Source organism: Topomyia yanbarensis, chromosome 3 (genome assembly GCF_030247195.1).
Source record: "Topomyia yanbarensis strain Yona2022 chromosome 3, ASM3024719v1, whole genome shotgun sequence".
Classification (NCBI taxonomy): Eukaryota; Metazoa; Arthropoda; class Insecta; order Diptera; family Culicidae; genus Topomyia; species Topomyia yanbarensis.
In genome coordinates, this window is record NC_080672.1 from 379,656,303 (window position 1) to 379,675,213 (window position 18,911).

At 38.4% G+C, this 18,911-nt stretch overlaps 1 protein-coding gene across 4 annotated transcripts in view; it reads left to right on the top strand.

Annotated features, from left to right (window-relative positions):
* Positions 1 to 18,911, top strand: part of LOC131692366 (zwei Ig domain protein zig-8-like) — a 428,468-nt gene that overhangs the window by 345,127 nt on the left and 64,430 nt on the right. For all 4 annotated transcript variants that reach the window (XM_058979372.1, XM_058979370.1, XM_058979371.1 and 1 more), the window contains one exon: positions 3,822 to 3,954. In XM_058979372.1, the coding sequence (XP_058835355.1) occupies positions 3,822 to 3,954 (133 nt within the window). The remainder of the gene's footprint in view (positions 1 to 3,821; positions 3,955 to 18,911) is intronic.

Consider the following 18,911-nt stretch of genomic DNA (forward strand, 5'->3'; position numbering starts at 1 on the left):
TGTAACGAAAAATCACAGCCACTTTTTCAAAAGCACCATTCAGCTAAGCCGATGGTTTTTCCAGCAGATATTTTGCATGAATTCAATCGTGATGATCTTATAAATCGGCTGATATTCTTCTTTTAGAGTTTTGAAAAGGTTTAAATGGATAATCCGGTGGCAAAGCTGAACGCAATTTTTCCTACCCATACTACCCAGCGTTTGAATCTAACACATGCTCAAAAATGGTAACTTGAACCTTAAAGTTTACATGGGATTTTGCATGAGAAAATTAACTTTCACAAAATAATTCCTCCAGGAGTCGCCCATTGCCTCCTAAAAATAAATTGTTATGTGGCTTTTATTGGAAATACAACGAAGAAACAAAGTCTCGAAGCCAACGGTACGATATGATGCTTGAAAAAAAAGTTATTAAGAATAAGACACTGATTGATACTCTGACGTTCGATAAAGTATTAATTTTTTCTAGCACCACTGCTGTTGGTTGTCGAATTAAATGCAATTTTTTTGATTAACATAAGCATTTGGCACCGCCAAGCTAACGCATTTGTGCCTATCAAATAAACTAAATGAATAAAAAAAAAATTTTTTTTTGATCATCTCTTTATGTGTCTAATTCAATTATCTGAACTGTTTGGCCACTTCACAAGAGTTTTGAGAAATAAACTGATGCTTATTTTGTACATAATAAGAGACACTTAAAATTTTTGTATATAATTCGACCTTCAGCAGCAATGATGCTATAAAAATTGAGATTTTCGTCAATCTTCAAGGGCGTCAATAGGTTTTTGCTTAATAACTTTTTACACAAGTATCAGATCGTTTCGCGGTCCTTGAGACTTTGTTTCCTTGACAAATTTCCTGCCAATAGATCTTTTTACTTTTAGGAGGTAACGGGCGGCTCTTGGAAGAATTGTTTTGCGAAAGTCGATTTCCCCATATGAAATCCCATATAAACTTTAAACTGTGGGCGCAAAAATAAGGTTTCACCGTTTGAGCTTAAAATTTGCTGATTTGTTCTGGGACCTAAATGGAACCCAGAAAGTTACTCGGAGCAAAATTTAATTTTTTTATATAACCGTGTCCCACTCTAGTAAACAGCTGCAGAGTAGGATGATCAAAAAATGATTCCCAGCATTACATGATTATTTCTACTCCATGTCACCCTGAGACTCTTTTCTAAATTTGTGCCAAATCAGTCAACCGTGTTGAAAATGTTTTAAAAAATAAAGCGGGACTCACAATGTATTGAGAACAAAGAGTATTGCAGGTTTTCACAACCAGGTGCCGTTGCTGATGTCCAAATCACTAAATGCGGTGGTGTAAGTTCGATCTCAGGTGACGTATAGTGTAATGGACTCACCAACTACGCAATTGTCTTCCTAGACGATGTAATCTGACTTTCATAGTTGTAAGACGTTCTTTGAAGATTAAAAGTGCCTCAATCAAGAAGAAGGGATGTTGGAGCATGGTCTGTTAAACGTCCATTAAACCAAAAACGAAGTTCATGATTTTTGGAATACTTGGTGTAGTTTGCACATGTTCATTTATATTATTTCGTTTAGTGTTGATTTTGATAGCTTCTTGATGCTCTTGATATGATGAATAGAAACAGAGTCGACTTCCGACTTTGGAAAAATGCACATTTTTTCTTTTAATCGAATATTGTGAATTTACTTACAGGTAGCTGAATTCGGGAACCTTTGAAATCAATCTAAGCGCGCGAATCGCCTTGAAATTCATTCATTTTATTCTCATTACTTTCAACCGGAATAGAAATTATGGTTCTTTAAAATATTATTTATTCATTGTACGAATTGTTGGTGAAGTTGCTTTTTGTTATATATTCCGACAGACGTGTTGTGCATTCATTTATTGTGACCAGTTCAGGGAGGCGTAGTATTTAAAGTAATAATAATAGTATCCCTACTCAACAAATTGGTGTTTTGAAGATTGCTCTGGTGGTTGAGCGGCAAGCCGGAATGTGGGTCTGGGTTCATCCCTAGTACAACCCGTTGAGATCCTTTGATTTGAAAATTCTCTGGCTACATCTTCCTACGTGGGAGAAGTAAAGCCGACCGGTGTGATATCTAGGGTTCAGCTAGTAGAATCGCTTCCCAGTACGAAGAGGGACCGATGGAAAAGAAATGTGAATATTAACATTAGTTAGTTTTTAGCGTTTTGGATTCTCCTCGTCAGTAACTAGCACCATCTTGGTGCCAGTTAGATGATTAATCTTAGATGCTAAAACCATCTCACTGGCACCAACATTATGCTAGTTACTGATGAGGAGAATCCCAAACGTTAAAAACCAACTTTAAGTTAGGTATTGTTCCGTTCGTACAAAACAATTCGGATCTACAAAAAATACTTTTTTCTGCGTCCCAACATTTTCACTATTCAATGTTAGAAGTATTCAATACTTTAATTTCGTTCGTTTAAAATTGCGTTCAAAACGAATCATAAAAATACTCGAATCTATCAATATCATCTGCATAATTCGTTTCAATGCTTTCGTCATTTGTCCATAAACTGAGGTTTTGAATATAACAAGGAAAAACTGAATTTTGAAAATTAAATTATTTTATTCCAATAGCACAAGAATGTTCTACTTGTGTGAAACATACTTTGAGGACACACCACAATACTCGAATATTTTTAAAAATATTGACACTAATAAATGTCCAAGATTCTACAAATATCCTCAAATGCACTTACATTGACAGTGACACATTTAGTCAAATCTAGGAGAAAGGTAGGTTTGATACATGTAAATACTTTCACAAGGGCATTTTAAACTTCTTTTTGGGATTTCATGAACGTTTGTCTTCAAAATGGATTAAATGGTTGTGATAGGGCGGAGTATACTGCAAAAACAACATTATTGGTTCTGTGCCAGTCTAAGACTGATTGGGCAGAGGGAAACATGCCAAATCCGCCCAAAAAGTGTTGATTCTTCGTAAGACCTCGAGAAGTCTCTTTTGGGCGCTTCCATGTGGATTTTTCCGTTGACAGACTCAGATGTAACGAAGAAATATAATTAATATTTTACCACATCCACAGATCGCTTGCCAAACAAGATTTTCTGGTTGGTTGGCTAACGTCCGGAGCCTTCCAAACTTTTTATAGAGGGTGTACCAAACGTTTCTTTACTGTTGTTGAAAATAAATTGAAACTTGAATCGAAATGTTGGATTTACGCTTGAATTGGCTCAATAGGCATGCAGTGCCTCGTTTACTGCTGCTCTGATGCTTTTGAAACATCTTGTTCACCTGGAATACAGTACAATGTGCGATTCCGAGTTGCTACTGATCTATTAAAACATATTAAAAAGTAATGAACAATTGAGTACGACTTTTCTTTGAAATATAGTCTACAGAAGGATTTTATATTCATCTTAAGTGCGGGGCCCCCAAAATCCCGGGGCCCCTGGCCCTGGCCCAGTGTGCCCATGCGTAAAGACGTTACTGATCAATGTAGCAGCAGTTGTATCAAAGACAGGGGAGAGAAGGCGTAGATGGTGAAAGGGAAAGAAAAGCAAAACTTGCAACTTTCAGGCAAACGGGAGATCAGCGAAACAAATTAGCGTTTCAGTCTAGTAAGTCGTCGAGTACCGGATTGGCGGATGGTATTCTTTGGACCCCAGTTGTTATATACTTAATATACATAAAAATAGCGTAATTTTAGGAAAAATAGCCAGTTTTGTGCTGGTGGTCTCTCGTAGCATTATATTCAGATATGTAAGAACGACGAAACATTGACCTTCTCAATAAATTTGAATTTTTAACATATTTTTTTCACACTTTCACATTTTGCTGCAGGTGATCCGGCCAGAACACTCCATCAATTGGACGTTGCAGATCAAATATCCCCAGGTGCGGGACTCGGGTGTGTACGAGTGTCAAATTAACTCCGAGCCTAAAATGTCCCTCTCCTACGTGCTGAACGTGATTGGTGAGTAATCCATGAGTGACATCCCTGTGTTGGTTACAATTGGTGTGTCTGTGTGAGAAGTGAGACTGATTTATAATGACAATAGATGACCTAACTTAGAAGGGAAGTATGCATTGATTTTTTGCTTTTCCCATTGAAACTTCGACTCAAATTCTGCATATATGCACTTAATTTAGTAAAACTATTCCGATTCCGGCATTTACCACTTGAAAGGAAAAGTTTATCATGAGTTTGTGATACTGAATCCGAACTTGCAACGAATAACTGCATGGTGGAAACGAACACAGTTCGCTATTGGGTCACTGCTGGCAAACTTGTTCTATAAATCAAACATGTTTTAATTAAAAATTTCACATACACGTAGGTACGCTCATAACCGCACAGCTGCGCAGGGGAGAATGGTTTAAAGCGCATACCAATGCGGGGAAATTTCACTAGGTTAGTGAACAAATTTAGGAATAATCTTCAAGAGTCTCTACTTCTGTCAAATTACTCGGTTATCATAGTTCTTGTTCCAAAGTTATTTTGTTTTTTGCTGAATGTGAAATTTTTGATGTAGTAATCAAACACGTAAGAATTTTTTGCAGGATCGATGTAGTGAATATTTTAATTGAATTCAGAAAAACAAAAACTATATTCTTCTTGAGAAAACTCAAAGCGTAATAACGTCAACCCCTTACTAAATATAGATCCTGTATCGAAACATTCCTTCATGCAAGCGAGTTATACCTTCCCTATCAAGAAAGGTGACTGTGCGCAAGTTAAAGTTGCACCTGCACGGTTTCACCCCCCACTCGCTTGGTAATAAATTATTTCATGTGAACGGAAAATTTATAATTGTACAAACTCCGCTGATGGTGGGACGATGGAAAGCTGGTTGCTAACAATTTCACTGGAAGGTTCGAGCTAGAAAACATTATTATTATTTACCTACTGTGCTGCTACTGCTTCCATTCCTTCCATCACATCGATAACCGATAATGCTTTTCTTACTTCATCGCGATAAGGCTCGCCTAGCGGTAAATCTCAATTTCAATTAACTTTCGGTACTAATGGCTTTATGGGAATGTTTTTCGCTTTTCGAACCATTAAGCTTCGCTTTGCGTTGCCATGATGAACGTTATGGATAATTCGACTCGTTGGTGGTTCTGAGAATTGGACGGTCAAGGAAGGGGTCAGAAACCAGTTTGACTGGAAAAAGGAGGTTTGTTCTATTATTCATTTCACTCTACAGATCCGTTCCATGATCTGTTGATTTATCTTCAAACCAGGAAAAACTGGACAAGAACTCGCTCAATCAACCATTTAAGCAGTGAAATATATTTTTAGAGAATCATTCTTTTTTATCATAAATCAATCTTGAAATTTTCGTGGTAAATTCGTGTTTGAATAGAAAACGAAACATTTAGGTTTCTGGGGGGGGGGGGGAAGGGTGGGTATAGCGTATTGGTAAATCGATTGCCTTGTACGCAGCGCACCTGGGTTCGAGTCCCTACCCCGCACATAGGATTAGAAATTTTTCATTAGAGATTTTTCTAACCCGAAGAGGCGAATGACCTTCAGGTTAAAACCTCTATAATCGAAATAAAAAAATTAGGTTTCTTTACTCTTCACCAGTTCAATTAACTCCATCCATTTAGTAAAAAATTATTATGTCTTTTGCTGTATTAAAAATACCTCTTTCGCGATCCAACAATGGTATATTTACCTTAGGTCCCAATATTAGCCCAAGTTTGTCGATATTTTATGTCAATTTCGTACAAAAAACTAAAATCCTAAATTCTTATACAGTAACATTCTGACTTTATCCAGGCTACTTATTAGTTCATACCAGGATCAAAATTTAATCCAGATTGTTTAGACTCTTCAAGTGAAGGGGAATTTAGCTCCATTCGAATCATTCGCCCGCCTGTTTCAATCGAATTCTCCCAGATACGAAACAAAACACTGCACAGTGTAATACATCTAATCACCTATCTCTAGCTCATTCAAATTAACTACCTCGGCTCGGTACACGCCTTAGCGAAACCGTCCATATGGTTCGCATGTGTCGTGAACGCCGAGAAACACCCAGCTAAAGCAAAATATATTCAATTGTTTATTGATAGAACCTTTCGCTTTACAAGCGTTTTTCCCTACGTCCAGTGCTATCTATGGGCACACACCCTCTGCCCGAGTAGCGACCAATTCTAGGTAGCCTCTCTGTCTCTCTCCAATTGGCTTTACTCAGAATAACCAAAATATACAAACATGTCGCGCAACATGCCAGCGCATATAAAATAAGCCTTGGGAATTAATAAAAAAACATTCTTAGTCTTACCTTAGGAACGAGCAATCCTTACCTTCGAAAAAACCAAAAGGTAGCCAAAAGCTACCAGATGGCGACCGTGAAAAAGAAAAAGTGAAAACGGTGCAAACCAACAAACGAAAAACTCAGTTGCATGAAATCGAGCAAGGGTGCCACAGAAAAATAGCCTCTAACTGAATAATATACTTAGAAATGTGAATGTATCAATTTTGAACAGGAGTGATAAAAGTTCGTTATAAGGATGTTTACGAGAAGTTAAAGTTGATCCTGAACGTGATCGGTTTGTTGATGTCATTCTTTTTGAACTATGAATCGAGAAAAGTTCGATTCCGAACAAGTGACGTTTTGAAATAACTGGTTATACCTGGATAAGGACATTCAAGTGTTTGACAGTGGCAACAAATTCAGACTACTGATTGGTGATCGATAAGCATGCAAGTTTGCTTTTGGCAATGAAACAAACGTGTGAAATCATCCACACCGAAGAAGAATTAGTGCCACACAGAGAACTAGTGCCACGTAGAACCAAGGAAACGGAGACACCCGCATAACACCATGAGGAAGTGAAGCAGCTGTACGGCAACAGTTTGGTAACTATGCCACCACCACCGCCGCCGATGATGGCCCCGTCGTCACTGAAACCAGCTGCGCCGGTGGCGGATTGAGAACCGGGCAACGCACAGGCAGACCGAACCAGCCTACATGCCTACACACCCGCCACAGGCCCACGAGTTGTTACAAATTAATTCGACACGTAGCAGTACCTCTCCCTACTCGGACGGTTTGGGTGCATGACTGTCGGAGAGTAACGGTGATACTAGCAACAGCAGCAGAATCCGGAGGTAAGAGTTCGATGAACAGAAAACGCTGTTTTCCTTCCAATGCATGAAATACAGATGTCACCGGAGAAGATGTAAATCAAGATTCATTAAAACCTAGGCTAAAATTGTCAAAAAATATATATGTATAAAATCATGGTTAGAATTGTCAAAAAATATATATGTATAAAATCAGTTTAGAATGCACATAAATTAGAGATAAAACAGACAAACAGATAGACAAGTTAACATACGCATTTGTTTTTGCGTATTCATGCAAAGGTTACGAGAAATAGACTCGCACCTTTGCAGGATACAGCTAAATTTAAATAAGAGCAAGGGCAGGGCTAGAACCCTACAAGGTATTCTAGAGAAAAAGGAAGAAATTTCCGATCTCTATAATGAATACAAAAGCAAATTAAATAAATTAAAACATCGGATATCGCACGAAGAGTGGAACATCGAATGCGATAAGTTTCTAAATTTAAAAACAAAGTACCAAGCATCATTAGAGATCTTGGATACAACAACAATATTAAAGAAAACTACTTTAAAAACTCTAGCTAAAACAGCCATATTTTGCAGACGGCTATCGGCAGGTAAACCAAAAATGCCTGACTTTGATATTAAAACTGCGACAGCCATCGTACAAAAGTACGATGGAACTGCTGACGAGTTGGAGGCATTTATCGACTCGGCTCAGTTACTAAAAGAAATGACATCGGCAGAACATATGCCGATGGCAATAAAATTCCTTAGAACTAGATTAACGGGTAAGGCAAGACTTGGCCTACCCATTAACTTAGTATCAATTGATGCACTTACAGCGGATGTAAAAGCCCGCTGTGCATCAATCAAAACCCCAGATGAAGTTCTCGCTAAATTGAAATTTTCACAACAGCGAGGACCTCTCAACAAATTTTGTGATGAAGTAGAAGAATTAACACTTCAACTGCAAAACACTTATATAGAAAGGCAAATTCCAGGTGATGTAGCAGCTTCAATGGCTACAAAAGCTGGAGTTAATGCCCTAATTCACGGTTTAAAAAACCATGAAACACGTACTATACTTAAAGCAGGAAATTTTTCCTCAATAAAAATAGCCACACAAAAAGTATTGGAGAACTCAGAGCACGAAAGCCACAGCGTACCAAATGCACAAATTATGCATTTCCGGCACCGTCAACACTACGATCGTGTTGACAACACACGAAATTATCGTGGCAATACACGTGTTAGAGATTTTGATAGGCGACGTCCCAATGCACAAACCAACCGATATAACACATATGGTAACATGCAGCACTATACTCCTAATAATACACAAGCTAACCGATTTAGCACAAACGGGAACACGCAGCAATTTTACCAAAACAATAACAGAGGACGAGGAAGAAATAATTCGACTCCTCAGCATAACAATTACCGCAGTAAGCAAGGTCAGGGACGATATATATATGTCACTGACTCAGCACCAAGCAGCCTACCTGATCAACCAACAGCGGACCTGATCCAACCACCGCCCAACCATCTTTTTTTAGGAAACGGGCAGTCTACACATTAAACGTAGCTGCCTCGAATTTCATAAAGCTCAAATTGAACAATTCGAGCAAGATGTGCACTTTCCTGGTCGACTCAGGAGCTGACATATCACTCATTAAAAGCGAATGTATCTTGCCAGGTACAAGCATAGATACAACTCGCAAATACAAACTAAAAGGGATTATTCCTGGTGAACTGCAGAGCCATGGAATTACCAAATGCATCTTTTACATGCAAGACACACCTATTGAGGGTACTCTGCATATAATTAACGATGATTTTCCTATACCAACCGATGGTATTATTGGAAGAGATTTTTTGGCAACATACCGATGCTCGATAAATTATGATGCATGGTTGCTGTCAATGCATGTACATAACATAAATATAGATATACCTATACACAATAATCTAGGTGGCTCAACCTGGTTACCAGCTAGAGCAGAAACATATAGAATAATTAATAATTTTAATCCAGAAGGAGACGTTGTGTTAATTGCCTCAGAGATCGCTCCTGGAGTATTTAGCAGCAACGCAATTGTAAATAAAGAATCTCCTTATATAAAGATTGTAAATACCAATAACGAACCCGTTTTAATCAAACATTTGTTACCACAATATGAACATTTAACCAATTTTCAATTGGCGACGATCAGCGAAACTGATTCTCGGAATATTAAACGAAATGATGCTCTCCAAGAGGAGCTCAATTTAAAAAAATTTTCGGCATCTGCAAAAGATAGCCTTATTAAATTATGCAATAAGTATAACGATATCTTCCACCTAAAGGACGACACACTATCTGCAAACAATTTCTATAAACAAAAAATACACCTGAGTGACAAATCACCAGTATATATAAAAAATTATAGAAACGCGCATAGCCAGCGTGAAGAAATGTGCCGTCAAGTGGACGACTTAATCAAAAATGATGTGATAGAACCATCTGTTTCTAATTATAATTCACCCATTATGCTTGTTCCAAAGAAAACAACTAGCACAGAAAAGAAATGGAGACTAGTTGTAGATTTTCGGCAACTAAATAAAAAATTACTAGCCGACAAATTTCCTCTACCAAGAATTGACGACATTCTTGACCAACTTGGCAGAGCAAAGTATTTCTCTACTCTAGATCTACAGTCCGGTTTCCACCAAATAGAAATCGAGAAAAAATCTAGAGAATTCACCGCATTCTCCTTACAGGAACGCGGACATTTCCAATTTAAACGATTGCCATTCGGACTCAATATTAGCCCGAATAGCTTTCAACGCATGATGTCAATCGCACTTAGCGGACTAGGTCCCGAGTGCGCATTTCTCTATATTGACGACATCATAGTCATCGGTTGTTCAATCAACCATCATCTTGCAAACTTGGAAAAAGTTTTTCAGAAATTAAGAAACCACAATTTAAAATTAAATCCATCCAAATGTAATTTTTTTCGAGCTGACGTAACTTATTTAGGTCACCACATTTCTGAAAAAGGAATTCAGCCAGATAAATCCAAATTTGATACGATCTGCAACTACCCTATACCTAAAAATGCAGATGACGTACGACGATTCGTCGCGTTCTGTAATTATTACAGGCGTTTTATAAAAAATTTTGCCCAGATAGCAAACCCTTTGAACAAATTATTAAGGAAAAACACTACCTTCGTTTGGAATATTGAATGCCAAAATGCATTTGATATGCTTAAAAATCAACTAATTTCCCCAACAATTTTACAATTTCCTGATTTTAACAAAGAATTTGTTCTAATAACAGATGCTTCCAAAATTGCATGTGGTGCTATCCTAGCACAAACATATGACAATATTGAATTACCAGTAGCATTTGCCAGCAGAACCTTCACGAGAGGCGAAGCAAATAAATCTACTGTAGAACAAGAGTTAACAGCCATACATTGGGCTATTAACTATTTCCGACCATATTTATACGGACGAAAATTCACTGTTAAAACTGATCATCGACCGTTGGTCTATCTTTTTTCAATGAAAGAACCATCATCTAAATTAACTAGAATGAGACTAGACCTAGAGGAATTCAGTTTTACGGTACAATATGTACAAGGTAAAATGAATGTAGGTGCTGATGCTCTTTCTAGAATAAATATCGACTCTGAAAAATTAAAACAATTAAATTTATACGTGGTGCAAACTAGAGCAAATACTCGCAAACAAACAAATTCAAATATAGACGCGATATCGAATGATGCTGAGCCCGATCAACTCAAAATCTACGAGTCGCTAAACAATGAAGAGGCATATAACCTCCCAAAATTAATGTTAACACAAGAAAACAACAAAATCCATATACAAATCATGGATAAAAGCTACAAGAGGGAATTGACTCCAGCGTTAACAGTCCCTAGCAAGCTATCAAAAAACCTAGGTCACATTTTACAAAATGTGGAATTACTGGCAAACAATAAAAAAATTACCACTTTAGCTCTAGCGCTAAATAGTGAGATTCTTAAGGATATGAATATTCAAGAATTTAAAGATAAAGGCCAACAAATATTGAAGAATGTATCAATAATTCTATATACTCGCCAGCAAATAATAGAAAATCCTGAAAAACAAAAAGCAATTATCAAAGCCAACCATGACACACCGATAGGCGGTCATGTTGGATCATATCGATTATATAAAAAACTTCGTTGCCAATACTATTGGCCAAAAATGAAAATACACATAAGAGAATATGTAAAAAATTGCCTAAAATGTAAACAGAATAAACATACTTACAAAACTAAAGAAAACCTCATACATACTCCTACACCTACTAAAGCACTAGATAGTATCTCAGTAGACACAATCGGTCCATTTTCAAAATCAAACAGTGGTAACCGATATGCCATAACAATACAATGCGATCTGTCAAAATATGTAATAATCCAAGCGATTACTGATAAACAAGCAAATACGCTAGCAAAGGCACTTGTCGAAAATTGTATCCTTGTATATGGCGCACCCAAATTAATTAGAACAGATCAGGGAACAGAGTACAAAAATGAAGTATTCTTACACATGAATAAATTGTTAAATCTCAACCATCAGTTTTCTACAGCATACCATCCAGAAACAATTGGAGGTTTAGAGAGGAATCACCGTTGTCTGAATGAATACGTAAGACAGTTTATCAATCACGCCCAAACGGACTGGGATGATTGGCTGCCTTACTATGCGTTCTGTTATAACACGACACCTCACACAAACCACCAATACACACCATTTGAATTAGTATTTGGTAAACAGGCAAACATCCCACAAAATCTCATGTATTCCGAAAACACTCACACACAACCCATATACAATTTTGACCAATACCACGCAGAACTAAAATACAAACTACACTTAGCAGCACAAAAAACAAAAGCAATATTAGATAATACAAAGCAAATACGAAACTTAAGTCAAGAGAAAATAAGTAACCCAATTGATGTAAAACCTCTAGATAAGGTAATGTTGCAGAACGAAAATAGAAGAAAGTTAGATAAAGTATACCAAGGCCCGTACACAGTTATTTCAATTCAGCATCCAAATATTACCATACAAGAAGATACCACAGGTTTAAAACAAATTGTTCATAAAAACAGGATAATCAGATTATAAAAAAAAAACCACATACCACAAATGTACATCCAAAATATAAAAGCTATCTGGAGAGAAGCAAAAGCTACAAGTTTTTTTCGAATAATTTCACTTAGTTACATTATTCTTCCAAAAGGAGGGTGGTGTAATACATCTAATCACCTATCTCTAGCTCATTCAAATTAACTACCTCGGCTCGGTACACGCCTTAGCGAAACCGTCCATATGGTTCGCATGTGTCGTGAACGCCGAGAAACACCCAGCTAAAGCAAAATATATTCAATTGTTTATTGATAGAACCTTTCGCTTTACAAGCGTTTTTCCCTACGTCCAGTGCTATCTATGGGCACACACCCTCTGCCCGAGTAGCGACCAATTCTAGGTAGCCTCTCTGTCTCTCTCCAATTGGCTTTACTCAGAATAACCAAAATATACAAACATGTCGCGCAACATGCCAGCGCATATAAAATAAGCCTTGGGAATTAATAAAAAAACATTCTTAGTCTTACCTTAGGAACGAGCAATCCTTACCTTCGAAAAAACCAAAAGGTAGCCAAAAGCTACCAGAACAGAATAATCCAGCCAATTAATATTCATAAATCCATTCCCTGTTTCAACTATTTACCGAAAGGGGGCGATGCAATTAAACCTGCATTGTCAGTGTAGCAGCAAAGCCTCCACATCATCCACAGCTGCTTCAATTTCAGCACATGAATTTACACCCGAGAGCCATTGGCACGGTTCATTCATGCCTCCTCTCATCACCCTTGTGAAAATGCCAAACGTGACGACTCTAACCAACCACCCACCAACCCACCCTCGCTGCTTCCCGAAACAAACCAACACACTTTCAACAATCCCCCCACCCCCTCCAGCATTATGTGCAGGGATGCGCATCCCTGCCGTTGCACAATTCCGCTGGTCTGGTTTATTCCTACTTTTTTGTCCACCCACCACCGGCTACATTCCGACTGCAAAGCGATTCTGGAGCACCGATTGAGCCGATGACACCGATTTCGCGCCATCATCGAATAACATTCATTTCGCTGCTGTGGAGTCGCACAAAACCAGCTGCAGCTCGCGGGTGGCAACAGAGTAGCGAGCGGCTCGCGAGGACTCGAGGCGTGAGGCTTGGTTCCGCATCACTGATGCTCGCCCGCCCTCGTTCGGTGGCATTCTTTTGCGCCTCAACTGAATAGTTGAAGTGTGAATGCATTTTCAAGGGCTGTTGAAGCAGATGCAAGTATATTCCGACCTAATGCGCATCGAGGAGACTCTCCCTTCACCCCACCGCCACCACCACCACCACCAAACATGTTCGGTCGAGCAATTTTTTATGGCTGGTTGCGATGTATATGGAGATAGCTGAAAGGTACATGAAACAACATCCCTTTGCGATAACCGATGTCGCACTTCCGTGTTAGAACAGAGTTGGACTTTGTGATGAGGATAGCTTGCTGCAGTGTAGCTACGGTATGCAGTGCTGAAGCGAAGATCAATAAAAAAATGACTGCAATAGCTAGAACCACTTCCTTACTTTACTAGCAGCTTTGAACATGAGCTTAACGGTAGCGTGATTATTTACCTACTTGTATTCATCTTACATCCGTTAGAGTAGAGTATGTAGAGTTTTTTTTCTGCCATGAAAAGAACTCTTCAATTTCACCATGCTTCGGATTTTGTTCCAACATCGTGGTACCAGTTGAGTTCTGCAAGCAGGTTTGGTGCTTGACATGTATATTCAAGATTTTTTAATTTTTTTTGTTTCGATTATAGAGGTTTTAACCTTAAGGTCATTCACCTCTTCGGGCTAGAAAAATCTCTTATGAAAAATTTCTAACCCTATGTGCGGGATCGAGACTCGAACCCAGGGGCGCTGCATAAATTTTTTTTCTTTTTTTTAATGGTTTTATGTGCAAATCAGAGTCTACCTTTGTTTACTTCATCTTTCTTGTTTAATAATTTTCTAGTACAGTTCATGATTTCCACAGTTTACTTACCTTACCCTTCAATCTGGACGATCAAACTTGCAACCTTGAGCGGAACCAAAGTAAAATTTTGCAATTCTTCAACGATTTCCTACGCTAAATCGGAATCAAATCTGCTGGAGCTTTTTTGGCGGAAACGATTCTAAGTTTGCATGAAGCTTAGTATAAGAAAAAAATACATTTTCATTAAATTCATAAATGAGTCGTCTGGTTCCACTGAAAAATATTTGGTATGCTACATTTTAAAGATTCTGTCAAATGGAACAACTTCTTCTGAAGACATTTTCTAACTATGACAACTGGTTCATGAGTTATTCCAAATTTAACTTTCATTTCCCCGATAGTAATGAAAATAGTCCTGTCTCTGGCCCGCCCAATTGAACCTTCAATTAAGTGAACCTTAACGTATTTGTTGTGGTAACCAGTTATACCGTTTAATCTAGTCTACATGTACATAGCCAATACATGTAAGGATCCTTGAAAATTGCAGACATTCGCCCACAATTTTTCTTGCCATTATTAATGTTTTTGGTACATATGTGACAAAATAATTAAAGCGGTCAGGCCAACTGTGCAGCGTAGCAAACCTTGAATAAGGAAGAAACGTGGACAACCGTGCCGACCGTTTCAATTTAAGGGTGTTTGATAAATCGTTGGCAGTGACTTGGTTAAGGGGGTTTATGTCACTCCTTTGATTCTTTGTTCCTTGCATGGTGCAGAGGTTACCAGCTCTGTCCTCGCTGATGAGCCAAGGTTGTAGCGCCTTTACTCGCTCTCTGCAATAATGATAGAGAAAACTGGCGAATTCGGTTAATTAGTACTAAACAACAAAAAAACAATTAGGATCCCAAAAAAAGCTACAGAAAAAAAGAAAAATCCCACGAAAACGCTTCCACAAAAATAAAATTTTAATCATTTTCCTGTTTAGTGCGTGTGTGAGCGCGGAGTTCCCAAATATTCAAATATTTGGAACCATAAATACTTACATATTTGAGCTGGACGATAACTAATAAGCTTAAAGACTTAGGAGATAAATTATTGAGCTCGCCACACTTCATTTCAACAACCTGCTTTTGATACAGATCTTCGGACCGAAAACGATATCATAAATAAAGAAAAACCGATTAGTGGCCACAACCCGAGCCCATTCCGAACATTTATTACTATCCCATTGATGAACATACACACACGGTCATAAAATCACATGTGCATGTATCTTGATACATCTTGCACCGTGGCGCTGCAGGGTCAGGTACAGATCATATGCCGAATAAGGAAAAAAACGAGAAGTGGTAGTGGTAGTTGAGCCTCAAAAAGGCACGCGGATCCTAGTTAGAACTCTAGTTCCAACGTTCCGCCGGTAGGTTCGGGAGGAATATGATGTCATTGTTGGCTATGGACTAGAGCAGTTAACCAATGTACGCCTCAACGTCGGTATGGCTTCGCTGCACTCGCTGCATGAAGGCGTGCTGGTACACTCTACTGTATTTTAGTCGGTCTTGCTCGTCTGATTAAGTAAGTATTTACAAAGTTTCCTTAAGCGGAATACCCGTAGTGTGTGACGATGAAAAATTTTCCTCCGCACTTGTTTTGAGGCAATTAACAACCAGGCCCGGCAGATCACATGGGTAGTATTGGTAGTACTACCCACTCGAAAATAACCGAGAGAGAAATACCCACTCGAAAGTTTGAAACAAACCTAAAACTGAAATAAACCACGAATGTGTGTAGCACACAAAACGCATGTGCCTGAAATTCAAGATTATCAACAATTTATTTTTTTTATTCAGATAAAAATTTCGATGCCTTATAATTTAAATTTCTTGAAAATGATAATTAAGATTTATTTGTAATTTTATATCATTTTTATGGTCATTCGCCTCTTTTCGTTAGTTAGAGAAATTTCTTTTGAAAAAATCTCTAACTCGATGTACGAGATTGAGAATCGAACCCAGGTAAGCTGCGTACAAGGCAATCGATTTACCAACTACGCTATGCCCGTCCCCTCAAAAAAAAAAATGATAAGAAAAAGATGAAACTAAATTTGCAGATTTTTGGCATACGGAAGATAACTGTCAGCACATAATGAACCGTATCGCCGACTGGCTTCATAGGATCCGCTAGGAATTCTTTTGGTACCAGATTTCCAGGTAGCTGTTAGTATATCAACCAAAAGAGAAGTGAAAAATAAAGTTTGCTATTTATAGTATTTTAAAATATGTATATGAGGAATATATCGGGGAGATCGAGGATAGCTAGCACATCTCGGATTGGAACGAGGCTGAAGGGATTCGTTTAACGGAGATCTGGCGCTAGAACACTAGGCGCCCGACCAGACAACATGTTTAATGTCGCGATAACAATCACCATAAGCCCAGAGACCGCTTCTATACGCCGGAGATGCGCATTATACGTAGATTGGACATGGCCTAAGATATCACCCGCATGAAGTCACGATCCTTATCCATCCTCTACAACCATAGTTTGTTGATACCTTTGGGATTTCTACACTTTTGCCAATTTAATACTGACAAGTAATACTGGAAAACTAGTTGAAGCTTAGCGCTATCATCTTTGTTGTCAGATAAATGTGTGTGTGTTTAAAGAACAATCCATATATTATATTATATTGTATTATCACTTCAGCACGGAACGTCGATTGTCGGAATGTAGTTCTACATGAAATGCTGCTGTCGCCGAAAAAAAAATCCGTTATTCCGTGTATTGCGATCAAACGATCAATCGAACACACAACGTAGGGCTAGCCACCAGACGAAAAATTGTTTCTCTTGTTAATCCGTCGACGAACCGGTGCCAGTAACTGCATTTTTCGCGCTTATCAAGTTTTTCATTTGCGTTTCTAGCGTCCCGTATATTCGGAAAAATTCAAGCGTCCTTATAGGATCTTTTCGCGTAGAATTATGAGTAACCTCTGCTCATCATGAAGTGGGAGTCTCGTTGTTCGCGTCGGTCCCTCGTTTCGACTGACCTTTAATCACAGTGTCGAGAGTCAAGTCAGTCAAAACCTTGTACGCTTTCACCGGAGGAATTTCTTGTTTTGATTCGATTGTTTTGGATATAGTAGACGTGTAGCTCTTTCAAACAATTTGACTGTGCTGGTGGAGAAGGAATTCCTGTCATTACTGCCGTTTTCAAGATGGCCATATTTAAATCGCCGCAAATACCATTCCGTAAGATAGATCGGCTATCATCGTGAAGACAAACCCTTGGCATACCGTGGGTGTTGAAGTCTTCTAGAACCAGCTGAGGTGCGATGTATATTAGACCTCTCCACATTTTGAAAAAGTTTTGAAATATACATGGGTCAGCTCAAATTTTTGTTCTAGGTGTGAATTTAAGAACTTTCGCCAAAAATAGAATAGAAAAGTATTTCAAAATCAAGGAAAATTAGTAGAATTTTTTCTTGGTTTTTGTATTCCTTTCTATATAAAAATCCAGTCAACAAATTTTCTATTGCGATTAGAGCTATGTTCACCTGTTAAAACATGTTAAGATATGTCTAAGGAACTACCTTTGATAATATGTGGGCATGTAGGGCCTATTAAATCAGAGTGTAAGTGATCATCCTATGGAAACATAGCAAAAACACGATTTTTGATTGGAGACACCTCTAAATCATGTCCAAATGAAGCCATTTTTGGCGAAAGTTCTTAAATTCACACCTAGAACAAAAATTTGAGCTGACCCATGTATATTTCAAAACTTTTGCAAAATGTGGAGAGGTCTAATGTATATGGAAACAATGCCAATAAATCTTTGCATTTGATTCAAACTTGACAAGCGACCACTTCAATATTTGGTACCGAGCAAATGTTAATCCGATTGATAGAATAGCACATCTTGATCGTCAAAAATACTCCTCCGTAGTGTTTTCTCGTTCCTGGCGAATAATGTTAAAATTATCTAAGATCTACATTTGAAGTTAACCAAGTTTTACACAATGTAAATGCATTGCGTAAAATCTGGGCCTGAAATATAGGGAGACTTGGGGTTTTCCGAAACCAGTAGCCACTTACTTCGGTTTTGTAACAGCACTCTTCAGGGTACACTCTTAAGGTGCTTACAGAGTGGCCGCGAGAAGCTGAGCTGGGACTGGTACTGACATTAGAATGCGAGATGCGATAAACCTGCTTGCAGCATATCAAATGGAGCCTGTCAGAGTGAAAGCGGGCAGTCGGCGCAGATCCGCTCGGCTTTCACTCTGACATCAACCATTTGGTTTGCAGCAAGCAGGTTTCTCGCATCTCGCATTCTAATGTCAGTTCCTGCGCCAGCTCAGCTTCTCGCCGCCACTCTGTAAGCACCTTTAGACATTTAGGAGGAAGCTTAAACGAGAAAATGATTTTCATTCTTCGAAATTTTATAGGCACATTAGGAGATGTTCGCTCAATGGGATGGTCAGGATCTTGCTCTTTAGTGAACAAGGCAACGTAGAAATTAGTCGTGGCCGGTGGCGTAGCCCTTTTTTGCATTTTTTCTCTGAGCGTTTCTTAAAATTAAAATTAATTATATTTATATAGTCTCTTCATAGTAGGAAGACTTTTCATGATACACTCCGAATTTTCCACACCGCGCCTTGTTTCTACAATAGGTAGCTGTAGGCCCAATTGCTTGCAACGACAGCAACTCATGCCTCGCGGTACAAAAAGGCGAACAGGTGGACGAGCACCGATCAAAAGAACA